The sequence below is a fragment of the Danio rerio genome, chromosome 4 (assembly GCF_052040795.2).
Source record: "Danio rerio strain M-AB ecotype USA chromosome 4, GRCz13ab, whole genome shotgun sequence".
Taxonomy (NCBI): Eukaryota; Metazoa; Chordata; class Actinopteri; order Cypriniformes; family Danionidae; genus Danio; species Danio rerio.
Genome location: NC_141024.2, coordinates 38,203,781 through 38,221,966, shown reverse-complemented (window position 1 = coordinate 38,221,966; position 18,186 = coordinate 38,203,781). Strand labels below are relative to the sequence as shown.

At 37.6% G+C, this 18,186-nt stretch overlaps 2 protein-coding genes and 2 pseudogenes across 3 annotated transcripts in view; all 4 read left to right on the top strand.

Moving 5' to 3' along the window:
* The window catches only part of LOC137491105 (uncharacterized), a 698,540-nt gene that overhangs the window by 185,271 nt on the left and 495,083 nt on the right, over nucleotides 1-18,186 (top strand). The window lies entirely within an intron of this gene.
* Nucleotides 36-8,031, top strand: LOC147844857 (uncharacterized). Its single transcript, XM_087248531.2, has 2 exons — nucleotides 36-4,871; nucleotides 7,539-8,031. The coding sequence occupies exons 1-2, from the start codon at nucleotides 2,372-2,374 to the stop codon at nucleotides 7,649-7,651; spliced, it is 2,613 nt and encodes an 870-aa protein (XP_087104657.1). The 5' UTR covers nucleotides 36-2,371; the 3' UTR covers nucleotides 7,652-8,031.
* Nucleotides 11,699-16,802, top strand: LOC148680306 (uncharacterized; annotated as a pseudogene). Its single transcript, XR_015942126.1, has 6 exons — nucleotides 11,699-11,702; nucleotides 12,069-12,094; nucleotides 12,243-12,406; nucleotides 12,599-12,688; nucleotides 13,382-13,893; nucleotides 15,443-16,802. The product of XR_015942126.1 is annotated as an uncharacterized LOC148680306 (transcript).
* LOC148680305 (uncharacterized) lies at nucleotides 13,888-16,871 on the top strand (annotated as a pseudogene).

The window sequence follows — 18,186 nt, the reverse complement described above, 5'->3', positions numbered from 1 at the left end:
GTTTTGTGTTGCTACTTTTCCAGCTCTGGGTAACAGCCTTGCAGCAATCACACCCAACTAGGACAGCAGTATGAGCATATCAGCATTGGTGGTTCACTGGTAGAATCCTCGCCTGCCACGCGGGAGACCCGGGTCAGATTCCCAGCCAATGCAAATCCTATTTTGTGTTGCTACTCATCCAGCTCTGGGTAACAGCCTTGCAGAAATCACACCCCACTAGGACAGCAGTATAAGCATATCAGCATTGGTGGTTTAGTGGTAGAATTCTCGTTGAAGTAAAGCCAAAACATTTAATGAAGTAAAATAGATGATGGGGTAGTTGTAGAAACAAATGATGGAATATTGGAAGAAATTAAAAATTACTATGACAAGTTATTTAGTGCAGAAGGTGTGATAGAGGAGGACAAAGCAGAATTACTAAAACAAATTAAAACAACAGCAGGAGAGATAGAAAAAAAGGAATGTGATGAACAAATAAACGAGGAAGAAATAAAAAGAGCAATTAACGAGTTAAATAAAAATAAAAGTCCAGGAATAGATGGGTTGGGGAATGAGTTTTATATAGTTTTTAAAGATATTTTAACTGGAATTTTAAAAGAGGTATATGAGGAGATTTTTAAGGAAGGAGAATTAAATGTAAGAATGGGAATGGGATTAATGAAATTGATATATAAAAGGAAAGGAGGAAAAAATGATTTAAAGAATTACAGACCAATAACAATGCTAAATACAGATTTAAAAATTTTATCTAAAGTTTTAGCCAACAGACTAAAAGAAATAATGCCTAGTATAATAAAAACAAACCAGGTATTTGGAGTAAAGGGAAGAGACATAGCGGACACAACAATTAGCATTAAAGACACAATAAGATACATGAACGAAAAGAAAAAAAAGAGGCTTTTTAATTAGCTTGGATTTTGAAAAGGCATTCGATAGAGTTGAGCACAGTTTTTTATTTGATATTTTACAGAGTTTTGGATTTGGGGAGAATTTTAAAAAATGGATTGCTATTTTATACAAAGGGGCATCAACAAGAATTAAATGTAATGGTTTTTTAACAAAAAATGTGAACATCACATGATCGATCAGACAAGGGTGTCCGCTATCAGCTCTTTTATATTCATTAGTGGCAGAACCCTTGGGATTAATGATAAAACAAGATGAGGAGATAAAGGGAATAGGACTTGATGGACAAGAAACAAAAATATTCCAATAGGCAGATGATACAACTCTTTTAATGAAAGATATCGAAAGTGTAAAGAAAGCGATGCAAATAGTGCAGAAATACTGTCGAGGATCAGGAGCAAAAATAAATGAAAGTAAAACAGAATACATGACATTAGCAGAGGTAGGGAATTTAGCAGAGCTGTTCACTTTTAAAGAAACTAAAGAAATCAAGATTTTAGGAGTTTAAATGGGGAAGGATGAAAAGAAAGCTGTTACATTGAAAGACGTAGTTTAAAGTTATTTTTGTTTATATTGTGTCAAATGTCTTTTTCCCTGTTCTTCTTTTGTTGCCTTGACTCCTCCCCTCCTGAGTTTCAAGCAGGTTGCTGATTACTTCCCACAGCTGTGTGCACTTACTATGGAGACGTGAGAGGGGATAAAAACACAGGCCAAACACTTGGATGCTGAGAAAGGAGCTAGAGAGGAACCTTTCTCCAGAGCACTAGCTGGGTTTTAGTTGAATTAAAGCTGTTGAACTGTTGTGATTTGAGATGCAACTTGTGTATGATTGGTACTTGTTCTGTGTTGTGGCTAAGAGCAGTACCACAGTTTAAACTTTGATTTCTTTCTTTTGCTTTTTCCCCCCCAGGAAGCAGTAAGGAGGTGGACGGCCATTCCTTTTTGTTGGACTTTTTCTCCTGTTTTGAGGTCAGTCAGGGAGTCAGTGTAGTTTTGTTGTTGATTTTCATCATTGTTTTCTAGTAGTTTATTTAGAGGCTTTACTCCCAGACAGAACCCTGTTTTGTTTGTTATTTTGGCTTTAGTCCACTCCTGAAGCTAGAGCTTCCTTAACACATTGTGTGTTTGGTTTTGTAAATAAACTTTTGGAACTTTACTCGTTGTGTTGTGACTGGTCCCAGTTTAGTGCTCTTCAAATTAATATTGTTGCGTCCATTGTATTTTCCCCTAGACTTGTGTAAGACGTAACATATTATTGGGGGCTCGTTCACTAAAAAATTTTTTTTGGACGAATTTTTGGTTGTTGCAGTAGTTTATCTGGATTGGTGAATCTCCCATTATCACACCTATTTGTATTCTTGTATCTTGCATACGGTGTTGAGTAGAACGCTTTGGCTGCTTTTTTTTTTTTTTGGTGTGGAAGAGTGTGTGTGTGTGTGTGTGTGTGTGTGTGTGTGGACACGCAATGGAATTTGATTTGACCGAATTTACACTTGCTCCATCTACAGATGTTTTTAATCGATGCAGAAAAAAAGATCTGTTACTGATTGCTGATTTCTTTAATATTTCAGTGACCCGAGAAACTACCAAGCAATTGATAAAAGAGGAGCTGTATAATGAGCTAATCGCTGCAGGTATTTTGCCAGATGAATCACAGGCAAATGTTTTTGATGAAGGGGGAGATGAGGGTAAAATCTCTGCTTCAGAAGCTGTGTTGTCTGCTGAATCCCCATTAGATCCTATGATTGCTGTTAAATTGAAAGAGCTTGAGTTGGAGTTAAAAAAACAAGAACGTGAGCTCCAGTTAGTGCATCTGCATACAATTGAAGTTGAAGCTGACCGAGACATTAAGTTGAAAACGCTTGAGTTAGAAGCTTTACGCATTAAGCCTATTCCTCGCCCCTGTACTAGAGCTCCCTCTACACCAATGCTGAGTAGTTCACAGTTGCAGTCTAGCACTGTTAATTTTGATTCAGGTAATGATACCCAAGCCAATTTTGATGTTGTGAAGTATGTTAAGCTTGTTCCACCTTTTAGAGAAGCAGAGGTAGACTCTTATTTTACTGCCTTTGAACGTATTGCTAAAAAGCTGGGATGGCCAAAAGATATGTGGGGGTTGCTTTTGCAATGCAATTTAGTAGGTAAAGCACAAGAAGTATGTTCGTCACTTTCTATTGAACAGTCTCTTGATTATGAGATTGTAAAAGCAGCTGTGTTGAGAGCTTATGAATTGGTGCCAGAAGCATATAGGCAACGCTTTCGAACATTAATGAAATCAGCCAGACAGACATATGTAGAGTTTGCACGAGAAAAGAAGGCTCTTTTTGAAAAATGGTGTCTTTCTAGTAAGGTTACAAACCTTGAGGAATTGCAGGAGCTCTTTTTATTGGAGGAATTTAAAAATAGTGCACCTGAATCACTTGTGGTTCATCTGAATGAGCAGAAAGTGAGTACACTCTCTGAAGCAGCTGTGGTAGCTGATGAATTTGTGTTGACCCATAAGACTGTTTTTTCATCTTCACGTCAGTCTAGGCGGCAGTTCTTTGATCCTGAATCAGGGAAAGAGGTCTCTAACAATGTAAGAGATATACCAGAGAAAGGCCGTAAAACAGAAGTGAAGCGTTCTGGTAACAAGCGTGTTTGTTTCTACTGTCTTGATTCAAATCATCTGATTTCCGATTGTAAAGCCTGGAAGCAGAAGAACGCTACTGCAAAATCTAAGGGTGTGGCTTTTGCTCAATCAGTATCAGTTCCTGATACCAGTTCCATCCTAAATACAGGTTATGAACCTTTCCTTTTCAATGGTACTGTTTCCCTTAGCAAAGACTCTATTGGCAAATCCATCTTAATTCTGAGAGATACTGGAGCCTCGCAATCATTTATTCTAGCTGATGCTTTGCCATTTTCACCAGAAACGTATGCCGGAACTGATGTGTTAGTCAGAGGTATCGAATTGGGATGTGTAAAAGTTCCATTACATACAGTTCATCTAAAGTCTGATTTGGTTACAGGCACCATTCCTCTTGGAGTACGAGCTGAACTGCCTGTGGAAGGAGTAAGCCTTATCCTGGGGAATGACTTGGCGGGTGGTAAAGTTTTCCCTTGTCCAATTGTTGTGGATAAACCAGATATGTCACTTGAATCTGATGTTGCTATCCAGTACCCTTCTGCATTTCCTGCTTGTGTAGTGACTCGAGCACAGAGCCAAAAATGGAAGGAAGTCATAGACTTGGCTGACTCATTCCTCAATCCCACAGTTGAATCTATGGAATGTTCATTGATTAAACCTGAGTCTGTGTCTAATGATTTGCTGAACTCTGATTCTAAGGTGGAGACATTAAAAATGGATAAAGAACACTTGACTGCATCTCAGAGGTCTGATCCATCTCTTAAGTCCTGTGTGGAAGCTGCCATCGAACCAGGCGAGCAGTGTGATGCACGTATCTTTTTCATGTGGGAAGATGATGTTTTAATGCGTCGCTGGAAGGATCATGATGTGGATGATGCTTTAGCAATCTATCAGGTTGTTCTGCCCTCTACTTACCGATCTTTTGTGTTGCAGCTTGCCCATGAGCATTCTCTTTCTGGACATCTTGGTGTTAACAAGACCTTCAAACGCATTTCTCGATATTTCTTTTGGCCAGGACTTAAATCAAGTGTGTCAAAGTTCTGTAAACAGTGTCATGTGTGTCAAATTGCAGGAAAACCTAACCAAACCATCCCATCTGCTCCGCTACATCCAATTCCAGCCGTAGGGGAACCATTTGAACGACTGATTCTGGATTGTGTTGGCCCCCTACCAAAGTCGAAGTCTGGACATCAATACATTCTGACCCTGATGTGCACAGCCACTCGATTCCCAGAGGCTATTCCACTGAGATCTCTTAAAGCCAAGGCAATAGTGAAGGAGATTGTTAAGTTCTGCTCAACATTTGGATTGCCAAAAGTCATCCAAACTGATCGAGGTACTAATTTCACTTCTAAATTATTCACTCAAATTTGTAAAGAATTGGGAGTTACTAATCAGCTGTCCAGTGCATACCACCCAGAGTCACAGGGAGCGTTGGAACGTTTTCATCAAACCTTAAAGTCAATGTTGCGTGCATATTGTAGGAGAACCGGAAGGGATTGGGATGAAGGTTTGCCCTTGTTGCTGTTCGCAGTTAGAGAAACTGTACAGGAATCCTTAGGATTCAGCCCTGCAGACCTTTTTTTTGGACACACCATCCGTGGGCCTCTGAAGCTGTTAAGTGAGCAGTTTTTGTCAAAAAGCCCAGAGTCTAATAACATCTTAGACTATGTTAGCACCTTTCGTGAACGACTACACAAGGCTTGTGATGTGGCCAAGACTCACTTGATTAATTCACAATCCAAGATGAAATGTCGATATAAGAAGAGTGTGAAACGTAACTTCCTGCCTGGAGACTTGGTTTTAGTTTTGCTTCCAATACCTGGTACAGCCCTGCAGGCGAGGTTTACTGGACCATATACTGTCGAAAAGAAGCTGAGTGAAACCAATTATGTCATCTCTACACCAGACCGTAGAAAGAAAACTAGAGTGTGTCACATAAATATGTTGAAATCCTACATCGTAAGTGACACTGCACAAGAACCACTTAACCCTGGCACCTTAACTACAGTTCCTACAGTGTTGACTGCAGCATACATTTCCCCAGAGGATGATCTGATTGTGAATGAGGACCGAATGTCAGCTATGCGATTGAATAATTCTGCGATACTTGCTAACTTGGACTACCAACTTGATTAGTTGCCCCAGCACCAGCGTTCAAGTATAGTGGAGCTCAAACAAGTATCCCAATCTGTTCTCTGATGTTCCAAGTCAAACCACCATACTCATGCATGACATTGATGTAGGTGAATTTCTACCCATCAAGCAAAATCCCTATCGTGTCAATCCTTTCAAACGAGATGTGATGAGGAGGGAAGTTGACTACTTGTTACAGCATGGTTTTGCAACTCCCAGCCAGAGCCCTTGGAGCTCTCCATGTTTACTTGTCCCCAAGGCTGATTTATCTTTCCGCTTTTGCACTGCCTACCGGAAGGTAAATAATATCACCAAACCAGATTCCTTCCCGCTACCTCGGATGGAGGACTGTGTGGACCGGGTTGGCTCTGCTTGCTATGTCACCAAGCTTGACTTGTTAAAAGGTTATTGGCAGGTGCCGTTGACACCTCGAGCTTCAGAGATATCAGCTTTTGTCACCCCTGACAATTTCCTCCAGTATTCTGTGATGGCCTTTGGAATGCGTAATGCACCTGCAACCTTCCAGCGTTTAATGCAGCGTGTATTGTCAGAAGTTGCCAACTGTGAAGTTTACTTAGATGATGTGGTGGTCTATTCAGACGAGTGGGAAGATCATCTAAACACCCTTGACCAAGTTTTTACAAAGTTGTCTGATGCTTCATTGACTTTAAACTTGGTGAAATGTGAGTTTGCAAAGGCTGTAGTTACTTACCTTGGACAACAGGTGGGCCAAGCACAAGTAAAGCCAGTTGAAGGAAAAGTTGCTGCCATACTTGATTTTCCTGTCCCCACCAACAAACGGGAGCTAAGAAGATTCTTGGGTATGGTTGGCTACTACAGAAGTTTTTGCAAAAACTTTGCTTCTGTAGTTGCTCAACTGACAGACCTCCTCAGCACTTCTAAAAAGTTCATTTGGGATGTGGGCTGTGTTAATGCATTTAATGCTGCAAAAGACCTTTTGTGCCATGCTCCTGTGCTGTCTGCTCCAAATTTCTCCCTTCCATTCAAGTTGCAGGTGGATGCAAGTAATTCTGGAGTAGGGGCTGTACTTCTCCAAGAAGACCCCACTGGTGTAGAACATCCTGTGAGTTTCTTCTCCAAGAAATTGACAAAATGTCAACAGCGCTACAGTACCATTGAAAAGGAAACTCTAGCCTTGCTGTTGGGTTTGCAACACTTTAAGGTCTACTTGGGTGGTAGTTGTAATCCAGTGGTGGTGTATACTGATCATAACCCCTTAGTATTCTTATCCAGAATGCGTAATTCAAACCAACGACTAATGCGGTGGGCGTTAATTGTTCAGGAATACAATTTGGATATTAAACATTGGAAAGGAGCCAAAAATGTTGTTGCTGGTGCTCTTTCTAGAGTATATAGTGTAGACCAGTAGGACAATGTCACAAGTAGCTGGTTCATAGGTTTACAAACAATTATAAAAATATATATATTTTTTTTTGTTGGAATTGTTTGTAACTTATGGGTGGGAGTGTTACGTTGAGAGACGTAGTTTAAAGTTATTTTTGTTTATATTGTGTCAAATGTCTTTTTCCCTGTTCTTCTTTTGTTGCCTTGACTCCTCCCCTCCTGAGTTTCAAGCAGGTTGCTGATTACTTCCCACAGCTGTGTGCACTTACTATGGAGACGTGAGAGGGGATAAAAACACAGGCCAAACACTTGGATGCTGAGAAAGGAGCTAGAGAGGAACCTTTCTCCAGAGCACTAGCTGGGTTTTAGTTGAATTAAAGCTGTTGAACTGTTGTGATTTGAGATGCAATTTGTGTATGATTGGTACTTATTCTGTGTTGTGGCTAAGAGCAGAACCACAGTTTAAACTTTGATTTCTTTCTTTTGCTTTTTTTCCCCCCAGGAAGCAGTAAGGAGGTGGACGGCCATTCCTTTTTGTTGGACTTTTTCTCCTGTTTTGAGGTCAGTCAGGGAGTCAGTGTAGTTTTGTTGTTGATTTTCATCATTGTGCTCTAGTAGTTTATTTAGAGGCTTTACTCCCAGACAGAACCCTGTTTTGTTTGTTATTTTGGCTTTAGTCCACTCCTGAAGCTAGAGCTTCCTTAACATTGTGTGTTTGGTTTTGTAAATAAACTTTTGGAACTTTACTCGTTGTTGTTGTGTTGTGACTGGTCCCAGTTTAGTGCTCTTTAAATTAATATTGTTGCGTCCATTGTATTTTCCCCTAGACTTGTGTAAGACGTAACAAAGCAGATGATACAATGTGGGAAGAAGTGCTTGGAGGGATTGAGAAAAGATTAATATTCTGGAAAAACAGGACATTAACATTAAAAGGGAAGGTTTTAGTGTTAAATGTTTTAATGGTGTCAAAATGGTGGTATATTTTATATGTGTCTGCAATGCCGATGTGGGCAGAAAAAAGGCTGAAAATGTTTTTTAGATTTTTCATGGGAGGGGAAACCGGCAAAAATAGCACATGCTACTTTAATAGGGGAAGTGGATAAGGGAGGACTGGGGTTGATGGACGTAGAGCAAAGAAAAAATAGTTTGAGGGTCAAAATAATAAAAAAGTGCTTTGACAAAGAAACTGACACAACGTGGAAAGGAACAGTGGGATATTTTTTAAATAAATGTGGTAATTTTAATTTGGGGGACAGTATTTTATGGATGAAAACAAAACACTGGATGGCGGAGAGGGTGCCGAACTTTTAAAAAGAATTGTTAAGAGCTTGGGGCAAATTTTTAAACAATGTGCATTTTCAACCTCTAGGGAGAGAGAACATTTTAAATCAGCCTCTTTTCTTAAACAACTGCATTTTAAATCAAGGGAGTGATTTTTTTTCAAGAAATGGTGGGTGGCAGGAATAGTTAAAGTAAGGGATATTTTATATGAGTTTAAAGAAGGTTTTTTACCAGTACAATGCATTATTGATGCCATGGAAGAAGCAAAGGAAGAATATAGCAGACAAGAAATAAATAAGTACGAAATAATTAAAACTGCAATCCCTCAAGAATGGATTCAAAAAATTGAAAATAAAGAAGATGACGTTGATGGAATGGAAGTGTATGTGAGAATAGGGGAGAAATTGAATGATTAAGGAATGTACTGTGAAAAGTTTTTATTGTGTTTTTAGGGATGCAGTTTTTAAGAAACCTTTGGCAAATGAATACTGGATGCAAAAATACAAGATAACAAATGAGAACAACATATGGGAAAACATAAGAGGTATTTTTATACAAACAAAACTGGCAAACTTAGAATATTTTATTAGACACAGAGTGATTTTTACTGATGCTATTTTAAATAAAATTGGGATGGAACAAGATGCAACACTGTAAACCCAAATGTTCAAAATAATTAAATTGATTGAATTGTAAAAACTCAATTTTCCAAAGTAGTTCTACTAACTTAAATAGTTTAAGTTTGTGTAACTTTTTATAGGTTTTGAGTGAATTGACCTTATTATTTTTGATTAACTGGAAAACTTGCTCATTAAGTAAGTTCCACTTAGGAGTATAATTTAACTTTACTTGTTAATGTCAATGTCAATTGTATTTATATAGCACTATTAAACACAACAAAAGGTTGACAATGTGCTGCAAAATAAAAATCACAAAGATATATATATATATATATATATATATATATATATATATATATATATATATATATATATATATATAATAAGACTTTTTTGTAGTTTTAACACGCTATCTGCGTATGAAATTAGTACCATTTGTGTGTGTGTGTGTGGTTAAGCAATTGTTTTGTCATTTTTTAATTAAATTATATACATATAAACAGGCTAAAATAAACAGAACAGCTGGTTTAATGTAAGCCCAAAATAGAATATTCTATTAGATATAATATATCTATTATTATTACCGGCAGTAAAATATGCCGCTGATGTTTCTGTGACATTTTATTGGCTCACGAGGTTCACGTGCTCCAAGTTCAGCGTGAGACTTTTGCAACATTGTGGAAACGCACAATGCTTCACTTTTGGCGCCACAAAATACTGCAGTGAGTGAGGAGGATTTCAGCTTCAAGCTTTCGGCAGTTATCAGGACCTCTGGTGTCACGGTAAGTGTTACATGCATTATAAACATGGTCTTATTTTGTAAAAAGTTAGACAAAACTTTAAATAGCATTCACCTGTTACGTATATTCATATTCAAAAGTAATGGATGTCTTGCGACTCGCGAGGAATAACCGATTAAATGGACCTGATACAAACACCCATGGAAGCATATGTTACACATTACATTAGCTAACTTCTATATAATTTTTGAACGATTCGTAGTCTATATTTCCGCTTGCACGACATTAGGCGCTTAGATTGTAACTGACACGCGATTTAAAAATAAGCATCTAGTGTTGCCAGATGTAACTTGACTGATTCCAGCCTCAAAACCCGCTGAAATTCAACCGCCCAGAAATCTGGAGGCTATCATATGCTGTTCCGAGTTGAGGACCGGGAGGTGGTATCTGGGGCTGAGGGGAACGTCGTTGCAAAGACGGCCAAAGTTTCTTTACCCACCTATGTCATTTTTACCCGCACAGTATTTAAAACCGTCTAAGTAATTGTGCGGGGAAATCGCTCAATCTGGCAACACTGAATCCGTCAGGCTTTAGCTGTGTCTTATTTCAGAGGCTGCGCCCTCCGAAGGATATAGACTTCAAAGGTGATTGCCTCTTTAGTAAGACATGTCATAGTCTATTTTTAAACGTGTTTAGATGTCAAAGTCAAATAAACCCAATCCATACATTTAATCCAGAGTTTTTATTTTAAAAACGTCCTGCCGTTATCAGCGAGCAAAGAATCTTGGGATGTTTGAGGCCGCGAAGTATCCACCGGTTGTATACTTCGTTACCTGGGAAGTGAAGGACGCATTTTTGAGGCTGCGTTTGACTTTTTTTTTAAATGAAACAGCCTTCGGCGCGCCACGATTACGTATCGCACTTCGAATGCATCATTCGGCGGATGCAGCCTCTGAAATGAGACACAGCTTTTGTCTGCTGTGTTAAAGGTTCAGGACACCCTGGAGAACTTTTTTTTTTATATTAACAGATTTGTGTGTGTTGAGCATCAGTTAAGACAATGTTAGCATCTGTCAGCTTTAATTGTGGGGAAAACTGGATAATTTTGAGCTTTTATCAGCTAATTTCAGCTTCCGGGTTTAAAATGATTTTTGGGGTGGTATCAAAATCGGCGACGTAGCGCAGAACTGCAAGTGCAATGATGACGCGTCGGTTTCTCATTATTATTCATAGCGGAGTTTTCTTATCCTATGAGAAGAGCCATCTGCTTAATTATTCATCAGACCTGCCAGAGTCATGCCCGAGCTGAGACACAGACTGACAGTTTTTAGCCGTTCATGAAGGCTCATATGTGTTTGTTTCCATGATCCACGGGGTTTGTTGCATGTTTTCCCCCGCGATCTTGTCAGGGCCGATCATACAGCAAAGCTGTGTGTGTGCTGCAAGCATTTTTGTCGGGAGAGCAGCACGAGAATTAGAGAATGGCGGACGCTGTCTTTTATCAGGAGTTCGTTCACATTCAGACACATCGCCGTGCTGCTGTGTTCGCCTAAATCCTCCAGATTACCAGCAGGGCTAATGGTTAAAATAGACAGGTCAGGAGACCTGCAGCACTGAGTCTGCTGGATATGGGGATTGAGGGAGAAGTCCTCATTTATAGCGTTTACCTGAACACACTTATTTTTATAATGATATAAATTGTGGTTATGTGTATATGAAATAACGAATAACAAATGTAGCAGGGCATTAAATCACTGTTCATTTCTTTGCATTTTAACTTTGTGAACTATAAACTCAAGCGTCTCCTCACGGTGTGTCTCATTTTGTGAGCTAACTGACAACAACAGTTGTTCGCTTACGTTCTCCCCTGCTGGCCACGCCCACTCCTGCCCGATGCTCGCTGAGCTCCACGCCCATTTATCATGCATCTTTTGAAAAAAATCTGAAGTAGACTTTAACCGAAAGTGGGGGGTGTCATGACCCTTTAAAAACGATATAACTTGGAAAACATACTTTCCACAATGTGTTGGTCTGCCATTGATACAAACTGGGGACTTGGAGAGCAAGTGTCATTGTAGAAATGTGTCTAAACAGTTTAATATATTTTAAGTCTAGTATGGAAAAATAATATATAACTGTTGCACTTTAGTTTTGACTGATGACATCTGTTTAGAGATAAAACAGTGATGTAGTCCACAACAATCACATTCCGGCTTAACATTTAACAGCCACAACTGTCTATTATATAGTAGTCCCCTTTTTGTTTGGGGTTACATCAACATAAATAACTTTTCAATTTAATTTAATGATTTAAAAACTCCTAAAGGCTTTACATATTTCATTACTGGATAAATATACACTATCTAACATTAATCTCGGGGTTTTTTTTAGGTTGTTGGCTTAAGATGGAATCTGAGGTAATGGGGTAACACTTTTTTCTGTTATTGCTTTCTTGATAACATATACCACATTCAGGGGCTTGTTTCTTTGAGGGGGTAGAAGATTAACCAGGTTCACATAATGAATATGGCTGTGTTCCCTGTCTGTCATTGTTTTAAGATTTAGGTGTATGCAGAGTTCCAACGGAAAACCAGAACCTGCCCAACACATTCTACTCTGAGCTTGACCAACACCTTCCTAGCCTAATGACCCTGTTCAGATAGAAGGCAGCCAGAACCGGGAAGATATCAGATACTTTAAATGAAATCCTAAGAATCCATGATGAACAGGTAAAAATATTGTTGTGCATTTTATAGGCTAAAACTTTATTAAAAGATTAAAAGTTTGAAAAATTTGATGATTCAAATGAACTTTGAACACTACACCACTAAAACATTTTGAACACTTTTTTTGTATTTGTCTGGTTTTGTATATATAATTATATAGTTTAACATTATACAGTTTTCTTTTTATCGTTATAGGAGTTCCATGATGTGCACATCAAGTGTGTCACTGTTGTTCATGCTCTGTGTATCTACGTGAGGAAATCACTGGGTTTTTAAGGACCTGCATGGTGAGTATTTAAAAAAAAACATTACATTACCACACCAAACAGTTCATATACATACATGCATATATACATTCATTCATTCATTCATTTTCTTTTTGGCTTAGTCCCTTTATTAATCTGGGGTCACCTCAGCGGAATGAACCGCCAACTAATACAGCATATGTTTTACACAGCGGATACCCTTCCAGCTGCAACCCATCACTGGAAAACATCCATACACACTCATACACTATAGACAATTTAGCCTACCCAATTCACCTGTATCGCATGTCCTTGGACTGTGGGGAAACTGGAGCACCCGGAGGAAACCCACACGAATGCGGGGAGAACATGCAAACTCCACACAAAAACACCAACTGACCCAGGAGAGGCTCGAACCAGCGACCATCTTGCTGTGAGGCCACAGCGCTGCCTACTGCGCCATCGCGTCGCCATACATACATGCATACAGTACATTACTCTTATTCTGTCTTTCCAACTAAATAGTTTGTGCGATTAATTTTCTTTGACCTCACTGTAAAATTATTTTAGTACTAAATTGCTTTAAGCAAAACTTAGCGTTTTCTTTTTTTTTATTTAGCATAGTATCAATTTATTGCAACTTTTGTTTACAGTTTGCTAGGCTGACTTGACCAATCTTCTGTTTTTGCTTTAACATCTATTTTATCTTACAGGACACTGATGAGCTGATTTTCTGATGAGCCAGAGCTTACAGATGTTGCAGTGGCCCTCCTCGCAGTCGTCAAAGAAAATGACACAAGTTCAGTTCTCTTTCAACCTGTGAAAAACTTATCATCGAGAGTGAGATTGTGAGCAGCCTCTCCAGATTCTTCCTGGTATTGTTTGGACTGATCTATGCACTTACACCTCAACTATCACAAAGGACTGGTCAACACTTTTGAATTCATTCAAAAGATTTTACTTTGTCTTGACAAGGGTAAACTGTCACCCAAGTTACAGAGTCTCAAAAATGGTTTGATGCGAATGTAGGCTTGGCAATTCCTCGAGTTTTATGTAATTTGTTTTTGTGAAAATACTGTTTAAAAGGTTTCTGCATTTTTTTCTCACAATGTGCATTTATTAATGTTATTTGTCATTAATACAGCTCTTGTTTTTAAGAGTTGTTAAGTACAGCTGGGTAGTACTTTGTAACCATATAGGTAATTTAGTTTTAAATGGTTCATGTTTTTGTAAAAGTTCATGCAGGTTTGTGAATTTTTAATGTCAGAGGTGTGGTCTTTGTAGGGATGGGGAGATTAACAGATATGTATCGATACGCTGTCATGCGCGTTCACGATGCGAGTGCATCGGTAGAGCAGCACAGGATGAATGAAATTTTGGAAGCAAATCGAGATGTATCGGTTTTTGCAAGATGCATCGGTTTTTCCAAGATACAGCTTATATTTTTAATATAGAATGTATTTTTTATTTATTAACAAGAGTTATCAACCTGTTTTTGGCGCATAATTTAATCGACCTACATAAAGTATGCCTTAGCAACGGATTTGCGGATGTGTACACTTACACTACAACTCAGTGTATCAGGTGTGCGGATGAAGCTAGTGGAGCGCCCTCAAAAAGCGCGAGAAGCAAAACAAACATTTTATTCCCCACTGAGTTTTAAATCTAAAGTATGGCAACATTATGGATTTAAGGATGGACGACATGACAGGACAGATGCAATTTGCAAAATGTGCCGCGCATCTGTAAAATAAGTGGGCAGTACGACTAATCTGAAATCTCACTTGAAGCGGCACCACGGTGTTGTTGTGAAAGCATCTTCCAGTGTTCCTGCATCCCCGGCTTCCGCACTGCTTCAACTGTAGCTACCAGCTTCAAAAGTGGTGAGAAAAGCATTGCAAGTTTTTTTCCATGCGCAACAGTTTTGTGCGCTCTACGCCAATAACGGATGTTATTGCATTGTTCATCTGCAAAGATATTCAGCCTAGTGTCACGGAGAACGAAGGTTTTAAACACCTCCTCCTGTTAATTTTTATTTAATAATAATAATAATAATAATATTAATAATAATAATGATAAAAAATAATGGGTGGCACAGTGGGTAGTTTGACCACCTCACAGCAAGAAGATTGCTGGTTTGTTATATTTTTATTAGCCTGTTGTTTACAGTGACAGTGATGTTTCAAAGCAGCATAACACTGCTAGTTCACAACCTTAAGTTTTGAATATTCAGTGGCACAATATATCTTTGTAAAACTTGTTTTCATAGTTGAAAAGTTAAATCACAATTCTTGTTGTGCAATGCTAAACCTTTATGTTGAAAGAGTGCAAATATATATAATTTAATATATATTGCACTTATTCATTCTTTTTATCTTGAAAATACTTAAATAATATGTGCTATATGTTCTAAAATTGCTCTCAACTGTAAACTGACACTCTGGCTCTGAGAGAAAAGCCAGTGTGTAAAAAAAGTCTTGGTTTTGCTTGGTTAATAAATAATCAAACTCATTCAATGGCACAGCATCCTCTTACACATCATCTCACAAACTTGAACTAATTAGCTAGTGCTGAATTATCGCATTGTATCGTGATATGGGTGTGAATCGTATCGTGTTGCATCGCAATATGTCACAAATGTATCGCTAATATATCGGATCGTATTCTTTGTATCGAGATGGGTATTGGATCGGCATTATAGCTTAGATGCCCAACCCTAGTACTTTGTAACCATATAGGTAATTTAGTTTTAAATGGTTCAAAATAGTTCATGTTTTTGTAAAAGTACATGCAGGTTCGTGAATTTTTAATGTCAGAGGTGTGGTCTTAAATCTGCTTTTCAGGTTTTATCCTTTTAAATTAGCACTGCAGTGTCAAATTTAGTTTTGATTATTGTTTTTTAAATGTTATTCTACTTGTATAATACAAGTTACTGGTACTTAAAACAAAAAGACAAAGACAATAATAAATATTGAGTTGATTCAACTTAAAATGGTTCTTTGTGTACTTATTTTTTTCATGTAATGTCAATATTAATGCCATGAGAATAGGTTAGCAAAATTTTAAGTTACTGTAACTTAAAATATTTAGGTTGGTTTCATAACAAGTTTTAATTTAACTGTAATGAAAAGGTCTAAGTAGCATGTAATCAAAATATTTGTTTTGAAAACTTATTTTTTTTAAGTTCATGAACTTAAAAATTTTGAGGCAACGAGTTACATCGTTACTGTAAACCCATATTTGGGTTTACAGTGTAGTAGATAAGAGTGCTGTGCTAAATTTTAGAGTTTAGCTTGAGTGTGTGAATAGTAATTTATTTATTTTGTACTGCTGCAATTATAATCGAGTGCCTAATTTTACAATTTTAAATAGATTTTATTGAAAATTTCATTTTTAAAACTAACACTACTTTCATTATACGTATTGCTGCATTTGTAGGTAGTGTAATATTAATTGTATGATTTAAATGTGATATTAGTGTAAGGTTATGTTGTTGCTTTATAAATTTTTGTTTTGTGTCACAAAAGTATGTTGTGTTTTTCTGTTTTAGGTGAACATCAAATTCAAGGTGCTGCAGTTAAATGAAGCCAGAGATGCATACACCCGCAGTAGTCAAAAAATGATGACCAGGTCTTATAAGGTTGCCGATGGGACATACAGCATGTCCCTGACTGTATGGGGTGGGGAAGTACTTAATGTTGCAAAATGGTACACCCTCACTAATGTGTCAGTGCGGAAATTTGGCGGCTGTAAGTGTCTGTCAACTACAGCACAAAGTAGTATTGCAGTTTGTGCTGACAATTCAATGGAGATCAGACATAAAGATAAAGATAAGACAGAACTTTGAGACGAAGGAGGGCATCATTGTAACAGCTGATGTAAAGATGGAATATTTCTGCCCAATACGACATGCCTTATTAAAGGTAAATCTGGAAACATCGGTGACCAGGTGTCACCAGTGTGATGCCTGCTGTCACACATCGAGAATTGTTGCCGCTTTAAGAGGCAATATTACAATTGAGGAAAAATGTGGCATAATGAATAATTTTGTGATCGATGATTTTCTAATGAGAAAATTGTTAAATATTCCTAACAAGAGCACCCCTGACCCAGATGCACTTGTTGCAGTGCTGCTTGGAGATGGGTCAGCATCTGTAAAAGTCAAATTTCACGGTCAGAGGGTCATTGATGTTGTATTTGTCAAAAAAGCACAAACGCATTAGCTGACAAAGAAGAAAATGTAACGGGGTCGAGTCAAGACATGAGCGAGTGTTCAGAACTGTCCCTTGAAGAACTGTTCTCAGAGGATTAGTCAGAGGAACTAACTCAGTTGAATACAGATGTTAGTCCCAGGTGAAAAAAAAGTGCACTAAAATACACTTATTTAAGTATACTTAGTACACTTTTCAGTAATGTACTATAAGTGCTCTATTTTCATACACTAATTTTGTACTTAATGTACTAAAAGATATTATTAAGTATATGTAAAGAAAAACTTAATACCATCTAAGTGTACTCAATTGTGCTATTTTTAGACACCCAGAAATTGAATTAAAATGTGCTTTTTTTTTTGTATATATATTTTTATTAAGTTTTTGCTTTTATATACATATAAACAAATAATAATAAATAAATAAAATGACATCCTTGCAAAATAATGATGATTCAATGACAACAACAGTTAAACAAATAACAAAAAAAACAAAACAAAACGAAAACAAAAACAAAAAGGTACAGTTCAGCTCACAAACAAAAATAGGGCTTTACAGGTGCCTATGTACATACATGGGAGTTCAGTAGGTCTGGAAAATTTAAAGAATATTGAAGTATTAATAGTAAGTGTGAAACAATCAATAAAACCAACCATGACATTCTTAATTAAATCCTCTTGTCAGGATTGAAGCAATATCAAAATCAATATATGCCAGGAAAGGTTCCCAGATTTTATGAAAAACTCCAATTTTGTTATGTACAATACAGGTCAGATAATCTAACGACACATATTCAAGAATAGTTCGGTGCCACATCCTAACAGAGGGAGCCGTATCCGAGATCCATTTTAAAAGTATACATTTTCTTGCATTAAAAAGAAGGAAATTGAAAAGCCTCATTTTGTACTTATCAAGACTTACAGGAGGGGACATTCCTAACAAAAAAGATGCTGGATCAGGAACCACAGAAACACCCAAAACCTTACTCACTTCTTCGGAAACCCCCAACCAGAACCTCTGTATTTTGTTACAAAACCAGAAACAGTGGGTAAGGTTACCCATTTCTGTCTTGCACTTGGGACAGAGTGGAGAGAAATCAGCTCTAAATTTACTACGCTGGAGAGGAGAAATATGAGCTCTATGAAGAATCTTAAGTTGGATAGCTCTAACTTTATTACATATGCTCAAATTCTTTGCTTTTTTCCAAACTATATTCCAATCTTCATCTGTTACTTGAATATTAAGTTCCTTTTCCCAGATTATTTTAAGAAAATGAGTAGATGTATTAGCATACTCCGATAACAGACTATAAAATGAACTTATAGAT